This window comes from Phodopus roborovskii, unplaced genomic scaffold (assembly GCF_943737965.1).
Source record: "Phodopus roborovskii unplaced genomic scaffold, PHOROB, whole genome shotgun sequence".
Taxonomy (NCBI): Eukaryota; Metazoa; Chordata; class Mammalia; order Rodentia; family Cricetidae; genus Phodopus; species Phodopus roborovskii.
Window position 1 is genome coordinate 4308713 of NW_026126618.1, and position 20487 is coordinate 4329199.

Genomic DNA, 20487 nt, shown 5'->3' on the forward strand with positions numbered 1-20487 from the left:
CCCCATAATATGTAATTTTCTTCTATTCTTTTATAACTGTTTACTCCTTGTCCCTTTGTCTACTGTTTTGTGTCTTTTCTTCACTATAATTTTTCTTTGCTCCTCCACACTAATTAGAAAATTACATATCGTGGTCTAGCAGTTACTTTTAATGATTTCAAAAACGTTCTTCTCAACTAATCCATTTTTGAAAACATAATTTCTCTATTTGTCAAGGGGGAAAATGAGACAAAACGTGGGAGGTGAAGAACCTGGTGCTTTAATTGTGTTTTCCCTTCCATACCTACTTGGTTGCTGCATCTAATACCATCCCCAGCTTGTTATTAACCTCTGCCCTTTTAAATCCATCAGATTTTTCTAGACTTGGTTACAACGCTTGAATTCAGTTATACACATATTACTATTTGGCCTGAGTGCAAAGCCACTGCTGTGCCCACCATTAAACATTTCAGGAGCACAACTGCTCCTCTCTCATCTGGTATGCTCTTTCTTTAGACGTATGGAAGGGTCGATGAGCCCCTTCTACCGATAAGCTACTTTCAGGGTAGAAGACTCAGTTCATCTTTCTTCACCCTCTGCTACCCTATGCTGGGAGGTGCATGTATTCAGACTCTCCCTTTTTATGGATGGGCACCTTTTGAAAATAAATTTCCCGGAACCGAATTACTATGCTTGGTCTTTGGTACTTTGCTAAGGCTACTGTGCCTCCTGTGTTTTTATGACTCCTTGAAGTGAGAAATTGAAAGAGAGGAGAGATGAAGAGAGCTTGCTGCTCTTGCCAAGGACCTGCTTGTACCCAGCACTCACAATGGCTGGCACAGGCAATCCGATGCCTCTATTGGCCTCTGTGGGTACTGCAGAGGTTTGTACATGCACACAGATGAAAACACTTACACGAGTAAGGAGCAACTACCAGGAACTATCTGATGGGATCTTTTAATGGACAGCCCAACCACAGCCGTTACTTTACTCTCAGAAGCAGAAGAAGATTTTCCAGGCGTTTGTGAACTACTGTTTCCTCTTTTTGAAAAATAAAAGGTGTGAAGGATTGCACCTTTTGTCAGTAGTATCTTTTTCTGTGGTTGTAAGTAAAAATGTCGTGACCTATTTATTATGAGTAGAGTTTGTGGCTACAAGCTGTTTTATTTTCTGGTGCCGGAGGTCACACCCAAGCCTTGCACACTCCAGGCCAGTGCTCTGCCACTGAGCAACAGCTTCCTCCCCAGCACTGGATGCAAGCATTTCTTGCACACAAAAAAAAAAAATTAAAATATTTTACAGATTAAATCATTTGACATTTTTCTTTGAACTCAATTCTAATTTGATAAGTTTTTAGAGCTCCAACGATTTAATTATATTTTCTTCTGTTGCTAATGACAGCTTTTAAATTCATCTTGTATAGCCTAATTTTCAGGAATTCGCACACAGGGGGAAAGAGGGGAAAGAGTTCAAAGCCCACCTGTGTCATGTTTTAGCTGTATGATCTTGGGAAATGCAATTATCAATCTCTTTATAAATTGACGATGATAACTTTTCTAACCACATCAAAATGAATGATTTTGATGATTAAATTAGGATCCATTTGTTCAAAAACACATGCTGGGTACCTGTTTTGTGCCAGGAAGAAATCTAGGAGCCATGGATACAGCAGTAAACAATACAAGCCCAACCCCCCACCTACCAGGACCTGATATTCTACTAGAGTGGGATGTGCTTAGCCAACACATGCTAGCTATTGGCATCGATAGTTTATTGATTTGGCAAGAGAAATAGTAGAGGCCCAAATTATTTGTATTTATTTATTTTTACTAACTTGTTAACCAGCTCTCCAGTCTTTTTAGCAATCATTGACTATTAAACTCCCAAGAGTTTGCTAGGCCGTAAAAACACCTGCAATATTGCAGTCTGCTTTTTCCGGCATTATTCGTGATTAATGTTGCTGTCTGCTGTTTAAAGTAAAAGGGAACAAGCAAGAAGGGCAACGAGCCTAACCGAGCTTCAGTTCACCTGCGGTTGCTCCACAGCCATCTCCCCCCTGAAGGCTGCACATTTCTAACGCACCCTGCTGCTACAGGAGAGCATCACAGGATTGTGCTCCACCACTGCCAACACACCCTGGAAGAAGAAAGGGGTGCCTGTCCCGTGGTTTCTTCTGATTCTAAAGCATGGGTCCTGATTGAAAGAGGAATGAGTTACGAGGTCTGGAATACTGCTAACAAGGAAACTGTATAAAACACGGGAGCTACCAATATGCCATAACCCACTTGGTCCTCATTACTTGCTTTGTTTTCTGTTGCTATAACAAAATTATCTGCAACTGAGAATAGAAATATACTTAGGTTATCGTTCCAGAGCAGTAGAACAAACAATGGGTTCTCAATCCGTGGGTCCCAAACCCACTGGGGTTTCATATCAGGTATTTACATAATGATTTGTAACAATAGCAAAATTACAGTTATGAAGCGGCAATGAAATAATTTTAAGATTAGAGGTCACCACAACATAAGAAACTGTATTAAAGGGTTGCAGCATTAGGAAGGTTAAGAACCACTATTTTAGAGGTGGGTGTCATCAACTGGTAAGGACTCCCTGCTGCATTATAATAGTAGAATATCTCGTGGCAAGACAGAATGAGCCTGTACCTGCTCCAGCTTCTTTCTTACAAAGCCAATAATGCCTGTATTAGGATCCTAACCCCATGGCCTAATGCTAATTATCTCTCAAAGGCATCCATGTTGGTATCAGGGCCCACAGAGATGGCTCTGTTTCATCTTGACTTAAGGTCAGAGAGTTCAAAACTGTCCTTAGTCTTCCAAAGTTAAAGTCATAAGACCTAAAGGTCTACTGTAGGATGTCTGATCATGGTTACAGATGCCTTATCTAAATAATAACAGACTTGGTCTGAGATGCCGTTACTCCTGACCCTCAGGGCCAGATAATGAGAGTTAAGGAAGAAAGTCTGTGTGTTCCTTGTATGTGATAAAGAAGTCTTTTGCCATGCTCCTGTTTTTGGTTGGGGTATTTAAAGACGATGAAGAATAAGCTTGGGGCATCCAATATTCACTGGATCGTCTTCCTGACTCTACCCCGTGACTCTGTCTTTTTCTTAGCATCTTTACCTGCCATTTCTCAGTCCACAATCCCCCTCTCAGGCACGAACCAGAAAAATTGGCTGGATCCAACTGAAGCCCCACAAAGATGGGCTCAACATACTGATGACTTTCTTATGGCTGGGATTAAAAATGCCCTCACAAAAGCAGCTTCAGGACAGACAGGCTTCATTTTGGTCCACAGTTGCAGACGGTTACAGCCCATCATGAAAGGGAAGGGCACAAGAGTGGGCCGGAGTAGAAAGCCAGCCATGACATTTTCATCCACACAGAGTAAGCAAAGGCCAGACAGCAAGTGGTCAAGGGTATAAGACGGCAAAGCTCACCTCCAGTGACACACTTTCTCCAGCAATATCTACCATAATCTCCCCAAGGGACATGGCCAACTAAAGAACATAAGGACCACTTGTGTTCAAACAAATGAGCCTATAGGGCACATTTATCACTCATGCCACCACAGAGAGGCATTGTTAGCATGAACCTCAGGAGATTACATTCCCAAGACACCATCTCCAGGGAGAAACATTTAATCAACAGCAACTCCACAATGGAGGATTTCTGGTTCCTCTGTTGCACTAGCCAGAGACATCCAGAAATGTGACCCGTGCTAAAGTCTCAAATCCCAAGAGGTTTCATTTTTGTCAGAAAATCAAAAGGCTTGGATGTTTTCCCATTTAGACCATAAATTAAAGACAAAGGAAAAGAGGAACAAACATTTGCTTAAACAACATAAAAAGGATAGTGTTGTGTAGAGCAAAGGATCAGCAGCCTACAATCCACACCACCAGAAAAGCTAGGAGACAAGGAGGACCCGAAGAGAGACATACATGGTCCCTGGGAGAAGGGCAAAGAGACAAGATCTCCTGAGCAAATTGGGAGCACGGGGAGGGGGTAGTGGGGGGAGGAGTTAGAAGGAAGAGGAGGGGAGAGGTGGGCTTGAGGGAGCAGGAAGATGGAGTCAGGGAAAGAATAGAGGAGAGCAGGAAATAATACAGCAATAGACGGAGCCATTTATAGGCTTAAAGGGACATCTAGTACTAGGGAAATGTCCAGAGATCTAAAAGGATGACTCCAACTAACAATCTAAGCAATAGTGGAGAGGCTACCTTAAATGCCCTTCCCCAGTAATGAGATTGATGGATACCTTATATGCCATTCCAGAGCCTTCATCCAGTAGCTTATGCAATCAGAAGTAGACACCCACAGCTAAACACTGAGCCGAACTCCTGGAATCCAGTTGTAGATCGGAAGGATTGATGAGCAAAGGGGTCAAGACCAGGCGGGAGAAACCCACAGAAACAGCTGACCTGGATGGTAGCTTGTGGACCCTAGACTGATAGCTGGGAAACCAGCATAGGACTGACTCAGACCCCCTGAGCATGGCTGTTTGTTAGGAGGACTGGGCAGTCTATGGGGCTTCTGGTAGTAGATCAGTATTTATCTCTAGTATACGAATGAACTTTGGGTACCCATTCCACGTAGAGGAATACTCTCTCAGAGGAGACACATGGGGGAGGGCCTAGGCCCTGCTCCAAATGATATGACAGAGTTTGAAGACTCCCGATGGAAGGCCTCACCCTCCCTGGAGAACAGAAAGAGGATAGGATGGGGGTTGGTTGGGGGGGGCAGGGGAGGACAGGAGGGTGAGGGAACTAGGATTGACATGTAAAACAAGCTTGTTTCAAATTTAAATTTTTAAAAATTATCAAAAAGAAGGAGAGTCCAGCAGGAGAAACACAGTGCAGAAAACTTTGATCCCATTTGTTTCTTATTAACATTCATGACAAAAATGGTCCGTTTATTCTCATAAAATCCATGTGGGTTTCTGTTCCTATCAACCCAGGGGAAGTGCCTTTCAATTTCCTTGACACATAATTGTATTAGAAGTGCCAGGAAATGCCAGGCTGACCATCATTTGGAAAAGGGATGTGCTCCAGCAGAAGCTTGGGGGGGGCGGGGTCAAGTTTATGAAAGAAAAACTCACTCATCTTGACAGTACCTTTCCCAAAATGAAGTTCACTCCACACAGGCAATGGCACCAAAGGTCTTTCAGCCCCCCCAGGGGTCACATTCATGTATTTAAAACAGGATTGTTCTGATACACGGGCACAAAGTTGGCATATGTCTACTATACATCTGCCTAGACTTCAAATTAAAGCTCTATTATGGCAGCCTTTCCTGGCTATCTTGCAATTTCTCATTCTCAACCCTTTCTCATTAAACGAAAAGCACTCATCACTCACATCCTCCATACCAAAAGAGAACAGAGTATCTGGGGACAAGTAAAGAATGAAGGTATTGACCGGAAAGTGTGTGTGTGTATGTGTGTGCACGCATGTGTGCATGTGTGCGTGTGTTCTAGGCTTGCAGAGATATGGTCTGAGGAGTAGAGCACTACTGGAAACCAAACTTTAGAAGTTTCTTTACCCTTCAAACTTTGGCAGGGGAAATAACTTGTGATTAGTAGTAACAGCCTAAGCCTACAATTAATACATTTTCAAAAGCTACCAATAAATTACAGCATAAGGATTCCATAAATGTAATATCACTATAAACTACCATAGCTCAAGTTCAGTCTCAACACTGCTATCCACCCCTAAAAACCAGTTGTATATGTAAAATTATGGGGGGCCCTCTAAAGAGTGCCATCAGTAGTTACCATATCAGAAACTGAACTATTTAATATTGACTTCATTTTAAGCTAAAATACATATTTACATATTAAGACAAATAATACATTTTACCCCAAAATATTTTCCAAAACATGCATGCAGAGGCTTCCATGGCTTTATTTACAGTCTGTCCTAATAAAGGAAACCCCTTTTCTGTCTCTGTTGTTACATTAGTCTATTGTCCTAATGAAGGAAAGCCACTTTCTGTCCCTGCTGTACATCAATCTATTGTCCCATTTTATTTTGTAAAGAAGATCAAGCCTCACATAAGGGGACGTGTGTGTGTGTGTGTGTGTGTGTGTGTGTGTGTGTGTGTGGTATTTGTGAGTGCTTGTTTGTTAATATACATGTCCATGAGACAAATTCTTTCACTGAACGTGGATCTCGTTGACTGGCTAGGCTGGCTGAGCTGAGCTCCGAGTACCCTCCTGATGGCTCCCTCCAATCCCACACTAGAATACAGGTGCATACGGCCAGGCCTTTTACTTAAGTGACAGAGATCTCTGTCCAGGTCCTCCTGGTTGTACAGCAAGCACACTACCCACTGAGCCATGGCCTCAGCCCCAGCTGGCCTTTTTTAGATAACTACAAACATTTTTATTTGATAGTTTCTTAAATTTTTGTACATATATAGAATCTCACATCACACACTGATGGAGGTCGCCTACGCTCAAACCTGTTGATGTGCTGGGTTCACAAAGATTTTGAAATACTGAGCACTTGTCATCTGGAAAATGAGCTATGTAGCCACATCAATTATTGAAGTACTTAATTGTATAATTAAGTAATAGTTCCATGAATATTATCACTCATATAACCAAACTCTTATGTTCATGTTACAAATACATATTCTCCAAAATTCAGATGTTCCTATGAAAGTTCAATTTTATCATGGGGAGCAGATACTAACAGATCTGTTCCCAGGAGCAGCATGATCATTTTCAAGAAAATGTCTGCCAAATATCCCAAGTTGAACAGCCACAGTCTGTCAGTTGTTTTTTTTTTTTTTTCAAATAAAGATGGTCTTCCACGAAAAGAGCATCTTGTTCAACTCTCAATGCCATCACCCATGTGTTCCTTTGAAAGACAGCCATCAGCACTGGTACATCACCCAGACAGCCCCCTGAAGATCCCACCAGCCTGGGAATGGCTACACTCTGGGGTAGAGATTCCGAATGCCACGGCGTCTACTCTTCATCAAGGGCATTAGTAAGGGCAGCTGGCTTTAATCAATGCCCCTCCCCACCCCGTGTGTGTGTGTGTGTGTGTGTGTGTGTGTGTGTGTGTGTGTTTTCTCTCCTTCTACCATGTGGGTCCCAGGGATTGAACTTAGGTCATCGGGCTTGACAGATCTTTCCAGACCCTGGCTGGCTTTTGCTTTTAATTGCACATGAGCAATGATAAAGACTATACTGCCCCAGTTTGTCCCCACTTCCTTGATTCATGTGGGGGGGGGGTCAGAGGTTTTACAGTTGCTTTGGCAACATCGATGCATAATGCAGATCGGGTGATCACGTCTTGGTTCTAACATAGAATTACTTCAGTCTTCAGACCTCTACCTCCAAAGGTCTCAGACACTGCCTGCCACTCATCTTAATGCCCTAAGAACCACCGCTCCACAGAGAGCCAATGGAGTTTTCGTAACTACTTAGAAACTGACAAAGTACCTCTCATTCTGTCTCTAGGATAAAATCCACAGACAGCATACACAAGCCAAAGTGTGAATCTGCTGAGCACATCATTAGGCCTTCTGCAGAGAGTGTGGGAGGCTCCTGGAAAGCTTGGCTATGTGCTGAGAGGACAAGGAGAGGAACTGGTTTGTTTCATGGTGCTTGCTGGATGACAGCGTTTGGGTACACGTTTCCCCTGCACAGGTCATGAGTCTATACATCCTACCAGCAACTCATCCCTGGCAAGCAACTGATCCTTCTTACACAGGTGCTAGGCAGAAGAAGGGGAGTGGCAGGACCCAAAGGCTGTCAGCAGTGAGCGTGAAAATTGGCCTGTACTCTCTGTTAAAACACATAGCATTGTTTATCTTATCTGCAGGCATGATACACAAGTGGTCTACCACTCAATTGTATCAAGTCACGAGTACATAATCTTCACACCACGCCTCTTCTCTCAACCCCATGTCTCTATTCCTGACAGTTTCCATGACGCTATGGTCTCAGACTGGCTCATGGGTGAGGCGTATTAGCAGCCTGCTTGTCCTCTGTTAGAAGATACACTTCCTGGCCACAGGGTTTCCATCAGTACCGCTATGCATTTTGTGTAGATTAGACATACTCACCCATCCCAGATACCTAGCGTAGTGTCCATGCTCAGAACTATTTTCAGTGAATGGTCCAAGTGCATGTATCAGTAAACAAACCACTAGTGAATTGTCTTGAGGGTTGCCGTACCTGTGCTGTTTCATACACGGCTGCGAGCAGGTGGATAAAGAAGACACTGCACCATCAGCCTCCAGACCAGTGTGTGGCAGTAAGACAGCTAGTGAAGGAGCCAATGACCAAGGTGAACTTTTAAATAATCTGCTGCATGGACAGTGCAGCTCTCAACAGGCTCACACACAGTGCAGCCCTCAACAGTGCATGTGATGCTATTTTAAAAAAACCAGATTGTCTCTCTCTCTCTGTGTGTGTGTGTGTGTGTGTGTGTGTGTGTGATGCATAGCACTGGTTGAAGATGCCTGAAGAAGTCCCCCAGAGTTGGGTTACAGGTAACTAAGTCACCCTATCCGATTGTTCTTGAAGAGATTTCCTAACTGCTGAGTCATCTCTCAAAGACCCCCTTTTCATATTTGTATTAGGTGTTTAAGAAAAATAATACTCCAAAGGCTTTATGTGTTTTTTAAAAAAAAAACTACAAAAATTGAATTTTTTGTTGAAAAATAATCAAAAGTCAAGTGTGTTAATTCGTTCATTTTATATATGATTTTAAACATCCTTCCTAGTGTGTTTTAATAAAGGAATTTCTTTATAGAAAACTGATGTATTCTATATAAAAAATGTATTTTAAGACCCTGTGAATAATTAAAAATAAGTACACCCCTGTAGGTCTAAGATTTTCCAAAACTTATAAAATGTGAATATTCAACAAATGAAGATGAACAAGTTCCCAATGTCACTACATGGATTTCAGAGCAAGTGGGCAACAGTAGTGATGGGGTGAAGAGATTAAATGGGGTGAAGGGGAAGAGGAGTTACGTGAAGAAGCTGAGGAGTTAAGGGGTGAGGGGTGAGGGTTGGGGTGAGGGGTGAGGGGTGAGGGGGTGAGGGGTGAGGGTGAGGGGTGAGGGGTGAGGGTGAGGGGTGAGGGGGTGAGGGGTGAGGGGTGAGGGTGAGGGATGAGGGGTTGGGGTGAGGGGTGAGAGAGGGTTGGGGTGAGGGTGAGGGGTTGGGGTGAGGGGTGAGGGCTGAGGGGGTGAGGGTGAGGGGTGAGGGATGGGGGGCCTGAGGCCGTGCTGCTCTTCCCCCAGGACACTCACCCGTACGCTGCCCGCTGTCTCTGTAGGGCGATGGCTGCCAGCTGCAGTCTGGCCTCCACCAGGATCTCCAGCTCCCCAGCAGAGCACTGGCAGAGCGGCTTGTGGCACTGATGCTCCATCTCAGACACCAGGGAGTTGAGCCTCTCCTCAGCCTCAATCAGTAAAAGGGACTAAAGGAAGAGCACCGCGGTCACACAAATCCGGACACAAGGTTGCACTGTTGACAGATTCTGTTTTTCGGGTTGGGAGACACAGAACGGCTGTCCCTGACCCACAGAGAAGAGTCACAGAGAGAGATCGCGGCAGCAGGCAGAGGAAGGCTGGACAGCAGAGCTCACAGTTCTGTAAGCTGCCATTGACTTCCACTAGTGAACACTAAAACCTTGCCTCATGGGGACAATAGAGACAGATGCGCCTGGGGACCTCCTGCCACGTGTTTCCTGGGTGACCAGTACTCCACCTTGGTTTTATGTGTGTTTATACCCAAGGACATAGTATCCCACACACACTGCTTTGTTAACCCTGAGCTCACAGACCAAAGAACTATCTATAGTTCCTGACTGAACGGAATTTATATACGGTGTATCTATTTTCTCTGTAAGGCACATCACAAACACTAGACAGCATCTTCCGCATGAGGGACATTTAAAATAGCAAAACTCACAACAGAAACACGGTGGGGGGAAATATAGCACATGTTTGCGGATTACTAACGCAAAGCATATGAAGCTAAAACATTTTAAGCATTGACAAGACACTCCGAAAGCTTTAGATGCTGAAGCGTTTAGATGTTTGGATTAGGGATGCTCAAGCAGTGAAATCTATGCAAATATTACAAAATCCCCCAGAATCTGAAGATTACGGTAAGGGTCATTGAACCTGTACTAACAGACCAGAAAAGTGTAGAAAGGCCACCTGGCAGTCTGAGGGAGGGAAAAAACCAAGTGTCAGTGAAGAATCTCTTTCACCATGATCAGCCACAGGATGGATGGATGGATATGTATGTATGTATGCATATGTATGTATATAATTGACATCAATTTTTTGACACACTGTGCATATCCACAAATGAGAATAAAAGTGTGTGCCCTTTGAAGTTACAAGTAAGTGTTAGCAAACGGACTAATTAGAAGACAGACTGCATAATGAAGACAGGCTGTATTCCAAGTTAAATTCTTATTACCTGATTGGTAATATAGAGGTAATGAGATTTTATGATAGGCAATCAATAGTAAATGGAATTAATATGGCAGAAAAAAGAATCTTTCAAACAACAGGTCTCACCACACACTGGCCTGGATCTAAAGGCCTCCTCCCTGAGGACTAGCTCTCACAGTACTGTAGGAAGGTATTATGCAAGCTTTGAAAGAAAGGATAGAACCAATAGACCTACAACTACGATGTCTATGAACCACTACAACAACCAGCATGGCAGGATTACCCTAAGGGTACAGTGGTGGCACACATACCTAGGCTGTAACCAAGAGCACTTTGAGTTTAAGACAAGCTCAGGAAGACAGAGATCACGTGTGGTACCAGAAACCTAACAAACTATCCAAGGCTAGTGAACTCACGAATCTTGGAGGAGAACCTACTAGAACAGCCGCGTTACTAAACCAGCACAATAATCCTTAACTACATTCTAAATAGCTGTCTAGATGGCACAGATAAGTACAGCTCTCATCTAAGTACAGCTCTCATCCCTTATCAAGAAAACTTCTCTTTGTGATAGACAGAGACCATTACAGAAAATCACAACCCAATGAAAACGCAGAGTTGTCTGCATTTTGAGCCCAGTCCCAAATGAAACACTTACAACTCCTGTGCTCAAAAACCACGGGACATGATGGGAGTGGGGTGGAGATTTTAAGAACCACCAGTGGACCAGTAAAGGTACTGGGAGATTGTGTCTTCTAGAAATATGAGAGAAGCTAATGCATGAAATATCACCAGCACGGCAGCCTAAGTAAGACCTGAAGACGAACACAGACATGGCAGAGGGAGAGGGAAAGCTCACCAGGCTTCATCTCTACACAAACAACTACAGGCAACTAAGGGACTCTGAGAGTGGGAGGGCCAGTCTTCCCGGGGAAGGGCTCACCACCTGTTACCCAGGGCCAAAGATTAGCTCTGGAGCCATAACATACAAGAAACATTATACAGACTGACCAGGTTGTATTCATGCATTTGGGAATGCATATTTATACACTCATCTGTGTATCAACTAAAGAAAAGGAAGTCAAGCCGGGCATTGGTGGCACATGCCTTTAATCCCAGCACCCAGGGAGCAGATGGATCTCTGTGAGTTCAAGGCCAGCCTGGTCTATAGAGCTAGTTCCAGGACAGGCTCCAAAGCAATACAGAGAAACCCTGTCTCGAAAAAACAAAACAAAAGAAAAGAAAATAAAAAAGAAGTCATGAATTTGAAAGACAGAAAGGTGGGTCTGTGCATGAGAGGGTTTGGAAGGAATATAGGGAAGGGGGAAATGATGTAATTTTATTATAGTTTCAAAAGATAAAAATAAACTAAGAAAGAAATAGATGTCTAAAAATGTGCATGTACAAAGCTAGGACTACCATAGGTAATTTAATGTGATGGTTAAAAACATAAACTTTTGAAATAAATAAGTAAATAAGTAGAAGCAATAGATCCATTTCCCAGATCTATATTTTATTATTTGAATGATAAATTTCATACATTATCTAAACCTTTAGGGCTTGGGTGTTTTGCTTTTTTTGTTCTGTTTATGTGTATATTGTTACTGCTATTGTTTTTATTTTTAAAGACAGGGTCTTTCTGAGTAATCCTGACTGTCCTGGAACTTACTCTATAGACCAGGCTGGCCTCAGATTCACAGAGATCTGCCTGCATCTGCCTCCCAAGTTCTGGAATTAAAGGCATTCACCACCACTGATCAGCAACCTTAGGTTTTCTGTTTGTTGTTGCTGTTTCATGAAACACAATGTAGTAAAAAATGATTAATACCTACATCATAGAAGTATGAGAATTAAACCACCATGCAGAATACCTGTTGTATAGTGAGCATTTTTGATAAACGATTACCATGATTTGAAGAAAAGAATGAAACATTTGGCTTACCTTTATCATGCTAAGAGTGTACTCATCTCTGAATCTTGAAAGTTGAGAGTGTGAGTTCTCATTTTCTTTTGTGTACAAATCTAAAGACATGAAGTTTTTTAGAAATATCAAGAATCAATGGTTAGTTTAAATAGTACTTGTAGTTGTTAAAATATCATTCATGGGATGCATAAATAGATATAATTAATTAACAAAATCAACAATGAACATTAGAAACACATATGTATATCCATAGTCTCTAAATAAACCTTAAAATGCTGATGCTTATCCTTGCAACAATCAGACAGCTCTGAACAGGCCCTTTGCATGCTGAATGATGCTATTGGTATTATTAAGTTCTGGTGTAAAATTATGGTTCTTCTCCTGATCTTTCAGAAATTTCTAACACTTCAAATAAGCAAATAATAAAAAAGTATCCTTAGAAGCTGTCTTAGTTAGGGTTTTAGTGCTGTGAAGAGACACCATGACTATGACAAATCTTATAAAGGAAAACATTTAATTGGGGCTGGCTTACAGTTCAGAGGTTTAGTCCATTATCGTCATGGTTGGAAACATGGCAGCTGAATCAACAGGCAGCCAAAAGAGACTGGGTGTGGCTTGAGCATATAAGACCTGAAAGCCCATCTCCACAGTGACACATTTACTCCAACAAGACCAAACCTATTTCAACAAGGCCATACCTCCTCATAATGCTGCTTTCTATGGGCCAAGCATTCAAGCACATGAGTCTATGTGGGCCATTACTTTTCAAACCATCACAGAAGCACTGGTTCTACTGATTTGTGGACACCCTTGCTGTGATAGCAGAGATTGGGAACATCTAGAACAGCAAGTCTATTCAAGCAATGTAGTCAAGTATCACCCAAATTCCTGATCTTCAACCTAAAGTCTGCCCTTATTCTGAAACAGGATTTAGATAAAAGTCTTTGCCTGTGTCAACCAGCTTTGTAATTACAAGTCACTACACACTGCTACAGAAACATCTACCTATAAATTTGACAAATGGAACGAATGGTCTAGAACCAAATGGGACCAAGCTTTCGACACATAGGATGAGATACTAAATACCCAAACCATGCCATGAATTTAGCAGGCAGTAGCAATCACAAATAGTTCTAAAAACTAGAACAAGCAAGCCATAACTAAAGGTATAAAGAACGACTTGCTCAAATAAAAGGCATTGCTAGAGAAATTACAAAACATAACTCATTGAAATTACAGAGCTAAATTACAGTAAGTAAAATAAGACATTGACAACAGAGGTTCTGCATTAAATCTGGGACTAGTAACAGAAAAAAGCCTGATAAATCAGAGGGGAAAAAGCATGAATAAAAAATACACAGTGCCAATGAAATCTGAGTTACCATTAAGCTTACTACACAGTCATGGTAGGATTAACAGAGAGAGGGGAGAGAAGGAAAAGTGAATGTAAAGAAGTAATAGCTGGGGTTGAGCAGATAGTTTAGAGGGTAGAAGCTCCTTTGTAATGAGAACCCAAATCCTGGGGATCTATGGAAATGTGGAAGGAGAGAATCAGCTACACAAAATTGCCCTCTGGTCTCCAGCGGAACCATAAAGAATCCCGGTGTGGATGCACATGCCCAAGGCCCCAGCATTAGAGAAGCAGACAGGTAGATTCAGGAGCTCATTGGCCAGGCAAGTGCCAAACAGTGAAAGATCCTTTCAAGGAAACAAAGCAAGGATCAGCAGAGGAAGACATGATGCTCTTTACTGGCGCGCGCGCGCGCGCACGCACACACGCGTGCGCGCGCACACACACACACACACACACACACACACACACACACACACACACGCAAACTTAAATTTAAAAAAAAAGGAATAGTTTAAAAAAAATTCCCTCTGCTTGGGCTAGGAAGATGGCTGAATGGATAAGAGCACTTTCAGTGAAAGCTATAGGACCTGAGTTCAAATCTTCAGTCCCAAGGTAGAAGTTGGGCAGGGCTATGCATGCCTGCAACCCCAGTGTGGACACAGGTAGATCCTGGGAGCTCTGTAACCAGCCAGACTTATTGAGTCAGCAAGTTCCACATGTAATAAGCCACCCTGTCTCAACAAATAGTGCAAAATGATAGAGGAAAATATCAGACATCTTCCTCTGCATGTGCACACACAGACATACACAAGGATACACAAACAAAATTATCCCTGAACTTTACTGGGAAACAATCAACATAATCAAGATTCATCAACAAACTCCCAGTAAGAGAAATATAAAGAGACATGCTAGTAACATGAGAGATAAGAGAAATATAAAGAGACATGCTAGTAACATGAGAGGAAGTATGCTGAAAACCAATACGAAGAAAATCGTGAAAGTGGTAGGAAGAAAATAATGATTTATCAAGATTAATTGCTGGCTTCTCGTTAGGAACAATGGAACACAGGACATGTTGCCATACCTCCAAAGTGACTAATGGTTTGTCAACCAAGACTTCCAAAGCCAAAAGAGATATTTCAAAAATGAAGGCCAAGGAATCTCTTAAGTTAAAAAGAGACCTAAGAAAATGTTAGCTGTCATACCACCATAAATATAAATATAAAAATAAATATAAATATAAAAGATTTGGAGGGCTGACAGCAAGTGACTCTGGATGATGGATGATCCAAATACATATGAAAAGTCGGGAGCAGCGGCATGGATGATTGTGCTGTGAAAGATGCTGTGTGTGCACTTTTCCCCTCTCTTCTCCACACTGCACCAACCAGCAACTGTATAAAATCATGTGTACTAACGACTGGATAGGGCTGGAGAGGTGATACAATGGTTAAGAGCACTGGCTGTTCTTCCAAATGTCCTAAGTTCAATTTCCAGCAATCACATGGTGGCTCGCAACCATCTGTAGTGACATCTGGTGCCCTCTTCTGATCTGCAGGCATACATGCAGGCAGAACCCTGTATCCATAATAAATTAAAAAGCGAAAGCTTACCTTTAAGGTTTGGGGTGTTGGGCTTCTTGTCAATGGCAGCTGAGTGATACAGGGTTTTTGGTGAATTATCGGGGATACAGTTTATCGTAGCAGCCAAACTTAGGAAGAAGTGGGCTTTGACAAAATTAAATTTGTTTAAGAGATGTTGCTGGCCAAGAGTAACCAAAATGAGAGGCAAGCCTTTGTTGATTAAATCTTCAAGAGCCTACAAATGAGAAGGGGACAGGTTAGTTAAACATCTTCTCACTTGTTAGTGCCGCTCCTGTTTTCATCTTTCTGATTGGATGGCAGATGAAGGATTAGACAGGAGAGTTCCACAAACAGCAGAACCATTCCAGCTCCTCAGTACTGCATCCTGACCTGTCACATAATGAGAGACCAAGGCTGGGGTCAAAGGGATGAAAACGACTTCTTATCAGCTCAGGGAGACTGCAGAAGCTCAACAGTCACACATACAGACTGCTCTAAGTTACCATGAGTGCAGACTGGACAAGGATAGGGAAGCAGACGCCTTGCCCAGCTTAGCATCCACGGTCTATCATGCGCTTTCCCAAACCCTCTCCATCACATACCGGCTTCCTTTGCAACCAGGACTCTGAAGTTCATTTGATGGCGTGCAGTGGAAGAGGGCAGATGAAAATCACATGGCAGTGCAAGTGGTCCCATATTAAGGACGTCTGGCAGCAGTCATCCTACTATCCATGGTTCACCTCGTCATTTCACACCCTCTTCTCTTCTGAATTTTAACCACCCCTCCCCTCTTGCCATCTACTGAGGGCTGAAAATGGGTCTCTATTGTTGACTGACTGATGTTTGATTGAAAGACACCAAAATAATCCCTGGCACAGCGGGCTTGACAGACTAAAGAGATCTATTTGAGGAGGTTCTGTGAGTGAAGGTGCTGGCCACCAATCCCGAGGACCCCCCAGAACCTACATAGTAAAAGAAAGCCAAGTTGTCTTCTGACCTCCACAGGCATGCTGTGGCATGTATCCTACCTACACAGATAAATAACAAAATGTAAGACATAAAACTAAAGAAAAACCTTAATGGGTCTGACCACACTTGTAGAGGGATATTCACTTTGTCTCCTTCTTCTGTGGCACTGACCACGCCCATTGGGGGTGGAGCCAGGGGGTCTGAGGAGGAGCCGCTCTCTGGCTGGCAGGTCGCGGAGAGGAGAGCATCCAGTGGAGCCTGCTGGTGTTCATCTGTCTAGGTTGTAAGTTATTTCTCCCTGAATAAACATCTATTCAGCCTATTTGTTTATCCTGATCCTTATTAAACCGCAATACACACTTTTGCTCAAAGCTCTTCAATGGCTCCTGTTCTACTCAGATAAGAGCCTAATTTGCAATGTCCCCACAAGACTGCCCAGAGTGCCCTCTCTGACCTCCTCCACCATCCATACAACTCCAGCTGCACTAGTCAGGGTAGCTCTCACCAGTCCAAGCAAGCTTGCTTTAAGACCTCTGCACTTGTCCTATTTCTAGACTATTCTTTCTTGAAATTGCTTGTGTCCCATCCACCCCTTAGTGGAGATGAACTTGCTCAGCCCATTTGAAATTGCAACCCCCACTCCCAATGCTCCCCATCCCTTTTGCACACCCATTTCTGGGTCCTTCCCAATATACAATGTGAGGCCCTTCTTTGTGTTTACAACATTTATTATTACTAGTCCTGCCCATTCAAGTATAAGCTCCATAGGACTTGGTGCTGGCCTGTGACGTTCCCTGGCTGTGGTCACCGGCCATGGAACAGTGCCTTGGAAGTAACAGATTCTTAATCATTTCTGAACTGATACAGAATAAAGATGCTGGGGCTATCTATTCTAGAAAAGAGAAAAGCTCGCCTTATATAAACAACAACAAAAACATCATTTGGAAGAAACTGTCAGGTTAGGTTTTTGGTCTCTGTTCCCCCTTTCTTAATCTATCCTATGGGTTGAAGTCAATGAGTAGGGAGGAGCAGATGTGGGACCCCCACTGGCCAGAGGTGCAGCAGAACCGAAGCACCGGGAAAATCATTAGTCTTCCCTATCCAGAGAAGAAACTACAGACTGGCTCGGGGTGACTCGAGAGAGGACATTGCCCCTGTCTTCCCTCCTCAGCAAACTGATTTAATGAGGCTTGACAATTAGACACAAACACTTGAGGATCAAAGGAAGATTAATTAGTAATGCTATTTAACACTCCTTTCTCTCCCTCTATACAGAAGAGACAAAGTGTAATCTGAAGAGTCTTAAGCAGACCAACAGTACTGTTTTAATTAATTAGCTAATAGAAATCGGGTTATTCCATTATGCTGTCAGTCTCTTTTTGAGTAGAAAGAAATGATCAGACAGACATTCTTTCCAGGCCGAACACTGTTCCATAAGAAACGTGTTTTTAGGATGGCCTGGCATTTGTGACTGGAAAGAAAGGAATATTCCTAACCTCCCCGAGGTTTTGAAACACCTAAACATGAATATGCATTTTTATTTTCTGAATACCAGTCCTTTCATTTCAGGCAGCTTGTTTATGAATTAAAATAAAATTTTAGGACAAAATATTGAATCATATGAAACATAATTAAAATAAATTACAAAATAAAATGCCCAATAAGAGAAAAGTAAGATTACATTAACAAAGAGAGGCTCTATGCTTTATCTACATTAAGGAAAACAAAAATAAAGCTGTCTTGAGGAAAATGCCTTTTGAGTTACTTACAACAAACACCTTATATATTAGCTACTTTCAATGCTGTGATAAAATACCTGAAAAGGCAACTTCACAAAGGAAGGGTTTATTCTACCCCATGACAGGGAAACATGAGGTGTCTGGTCACATTGCAACCACAGTCAGGAAGCAGAGCTGAATGCTGGCATTCAGCTCGCTTCCTCCCCCACTCTCCCCCCATTTCTCATCCAGAGCCAGTACCATATGGACAATGCTTAGTGTGCCGCCTCAATCCCAGTTATTCCAGACTGTGTGCACCGGAGGCTGACCCTTAGAAACCCTCTCCTTGGTGGATGGTGTGAAGCTGGCAGCCTCCTGGGTAGCACCTTGAGTTAAGCTCTCTCCCTCACAAGTTTCTTTTCCACCTTTGGCTGGTAAGGGTCTTGCCCTCAGAGTCTTTTCTGACTTCCCATTGTATGGCACTAGGTATTCCTTTATTGTGCTAATCTCTTTAACAGTGGTGCTGTGATCTCGCTGATCACATTCAGAGGGGGTCTTCCCTCTTGCTAGGCATTTCTGGAAATAGCCTCTTAGACACACCCAGAGGCCATGGGGATTCTAAATCCAGTCTTGTTGACAAGGAACATTAATCACCATAGCTTAATTAAAGACAAAATGCTGTTTGCTCCCATCAATCAGTCAATCAATCTTCCGTCTGTCTGTCTGTGCACACTAACTGCTCCTGGATTACTGGCCTCATGTCTTCTCTGTCACCAGCACCTCCCCTAACCCTTGTGACTTGACAGTGGTTGTCCTGAAAGACATTCTAGGTAAGCACTTTAAGGTGATAATAACATCATTATCATTAAGTTTTTTTTTAAGTTGATTTTTAAAACATTTAAATGTTACTAGGAAATCAAATGCTTAAATACCAATTGTTTGATCCTTGAGGTGTTAATAGGCAATCTCAAGCTCATTTTGCAAAAAAAAAAAAAAAAAAAAATCTATTGAAGAAATCGGAGGAGCTGCCTATGAAAATGCTACATAAAGGCAACCCCTGCAGCTGGTGGAAAGTGCTAGAACTGAGAAGAAAAAGGGTACAAGCAGCAGCCATGTTGAACACATGTGGGCTGCTCCAAATGCTAAGAAGTCCTTTAGTTGCAATGGGAGACAGTTGTTACCTTTGAGGTAACCGAGAGGTTTGAGTAAGAAAGCCAGAGGTAATGGCAAGGCCAGACAGGCCAATTGCACACATCAGGGTCTAGAAGCCACAGCAGTGGCTGCTGGTTACTGGCCTGGCCCCCAAGCTAGCTTAATACAATTATAACTTCAATCTCAGAATTTTGTGATCAAACCCCTATTGTTAGACATTTAAAAAACAAAAGAGGGAAACTGGAAGTTCCGGGATATCCTTGGCTACTCAGTGAGTTCAAGGGCAGCCTGGGCTACACGAGACCTTGTTAACAACAGAAGGATGAGAGGAGAGAAAAGATGAGCATGTACAGAGCAGGATTTCAAACTGAACTCAGAACATTTCCACATTAAATAGTGTTATTACCTGTATATTGTCTTTATTGGTAAGAGGTTTTCCAGAGTCAAATGATTGAGTTATCTGTCAAAAAATACAAAATATAAATAGTAGAACCCATCTTTCTTTTAAATGGAACTAGTAATGTATACTGAAACCATCTGAATGACATTTTGTTGTCAAAGTAATGCAAGATCTAGTCAGAAATATTAGTATTTAAAAACCTAAAAATTATATATGCCACCTTCTTTTAGGAAGTAAATGTTAGTTTTCTGCTGTCTTTCCTGTTTTTTTCCTTGCTGATTATTTTAAAATTATATACTCACTTACATTCCATTTTCACTAACAATTACCTGATTTTATTCCTACAAAATTGAGTTATTTACAAACCTCAGTCTAGAAGGTACCAATGAATGCGGTATAAGAATTAAATTTATTTGCATTTTGAGTTAACTATGGGGCCATTCCCCATCATTACATCATCAGCCAGCCTTAGGTGAAGGAATATTGGTGGATTATTTTGTCTGGGTCAGAAGACAAGAATATTTTGAGGAAGTAGAAAGGGGCTGTTTCAGCCATCCACACCACGTGACCACACTTTCCGCCACGACCATCTATACTACGTGTCTACACTTCCCACCATGCCCATCCACACTGTGTGTCCACACTGCCTACCGTGCCCATCCACAGCACATGACCGCACATCCCACAGCATCAAGCAATACTCTCACTTTTAAAAACTCTTTCATTTTGAGGTGACTATGGTTCCTTTCCTTTTAGTGTGTGAATCACATATTTATGGCTAGTTCTAATTATTCTTGTTCAAGGGAAACATTTGTTCCCACAGGAAAATGTAGTATCATGAAACAGAATGCATCTCTTTCCACCCTGACAATCCTCTTGAAAAGATGTACCTTCATAGGAGTCAACACTGATTCCCTCTCCTAACTCCTCAGTCTTCAGGAAGTATGCAACAGC

At 42.4% G+C, this 20487-nt stretch overlaps 1 protein-coding gene across 1 annotated transcript in view; it reads right to left on the bottom strand.

The window, feature by feature from the left end:
- Positions 1-20487, bottom strand: part of Cfap54 (cilia and flagella associated protein 54) — a 244454-nt gene that overhangs the window by 80039 nt on the left and 143928 nt on the right. Inside the window, exons 48-51 of the mRNA XM_051206281.1 lie at positions 19540-19593; positions 15325-15529; positions 12373-12437; positions 9273-9442 (exon numbers count right to left, since the gene is read on the bottom strand). Of these exons, the coding sequence (XP_051062238.1) occupies positions 9273-9442; positions 12373-12437; positions 15325-15529; positions 19540-19593 (494 nt within the window). The remainder of the gene's footprint in view (positions 1-9272; positions 9443-12372; positions 12438-15324; positions 15530-19539; positions 19594-20487) is intronic.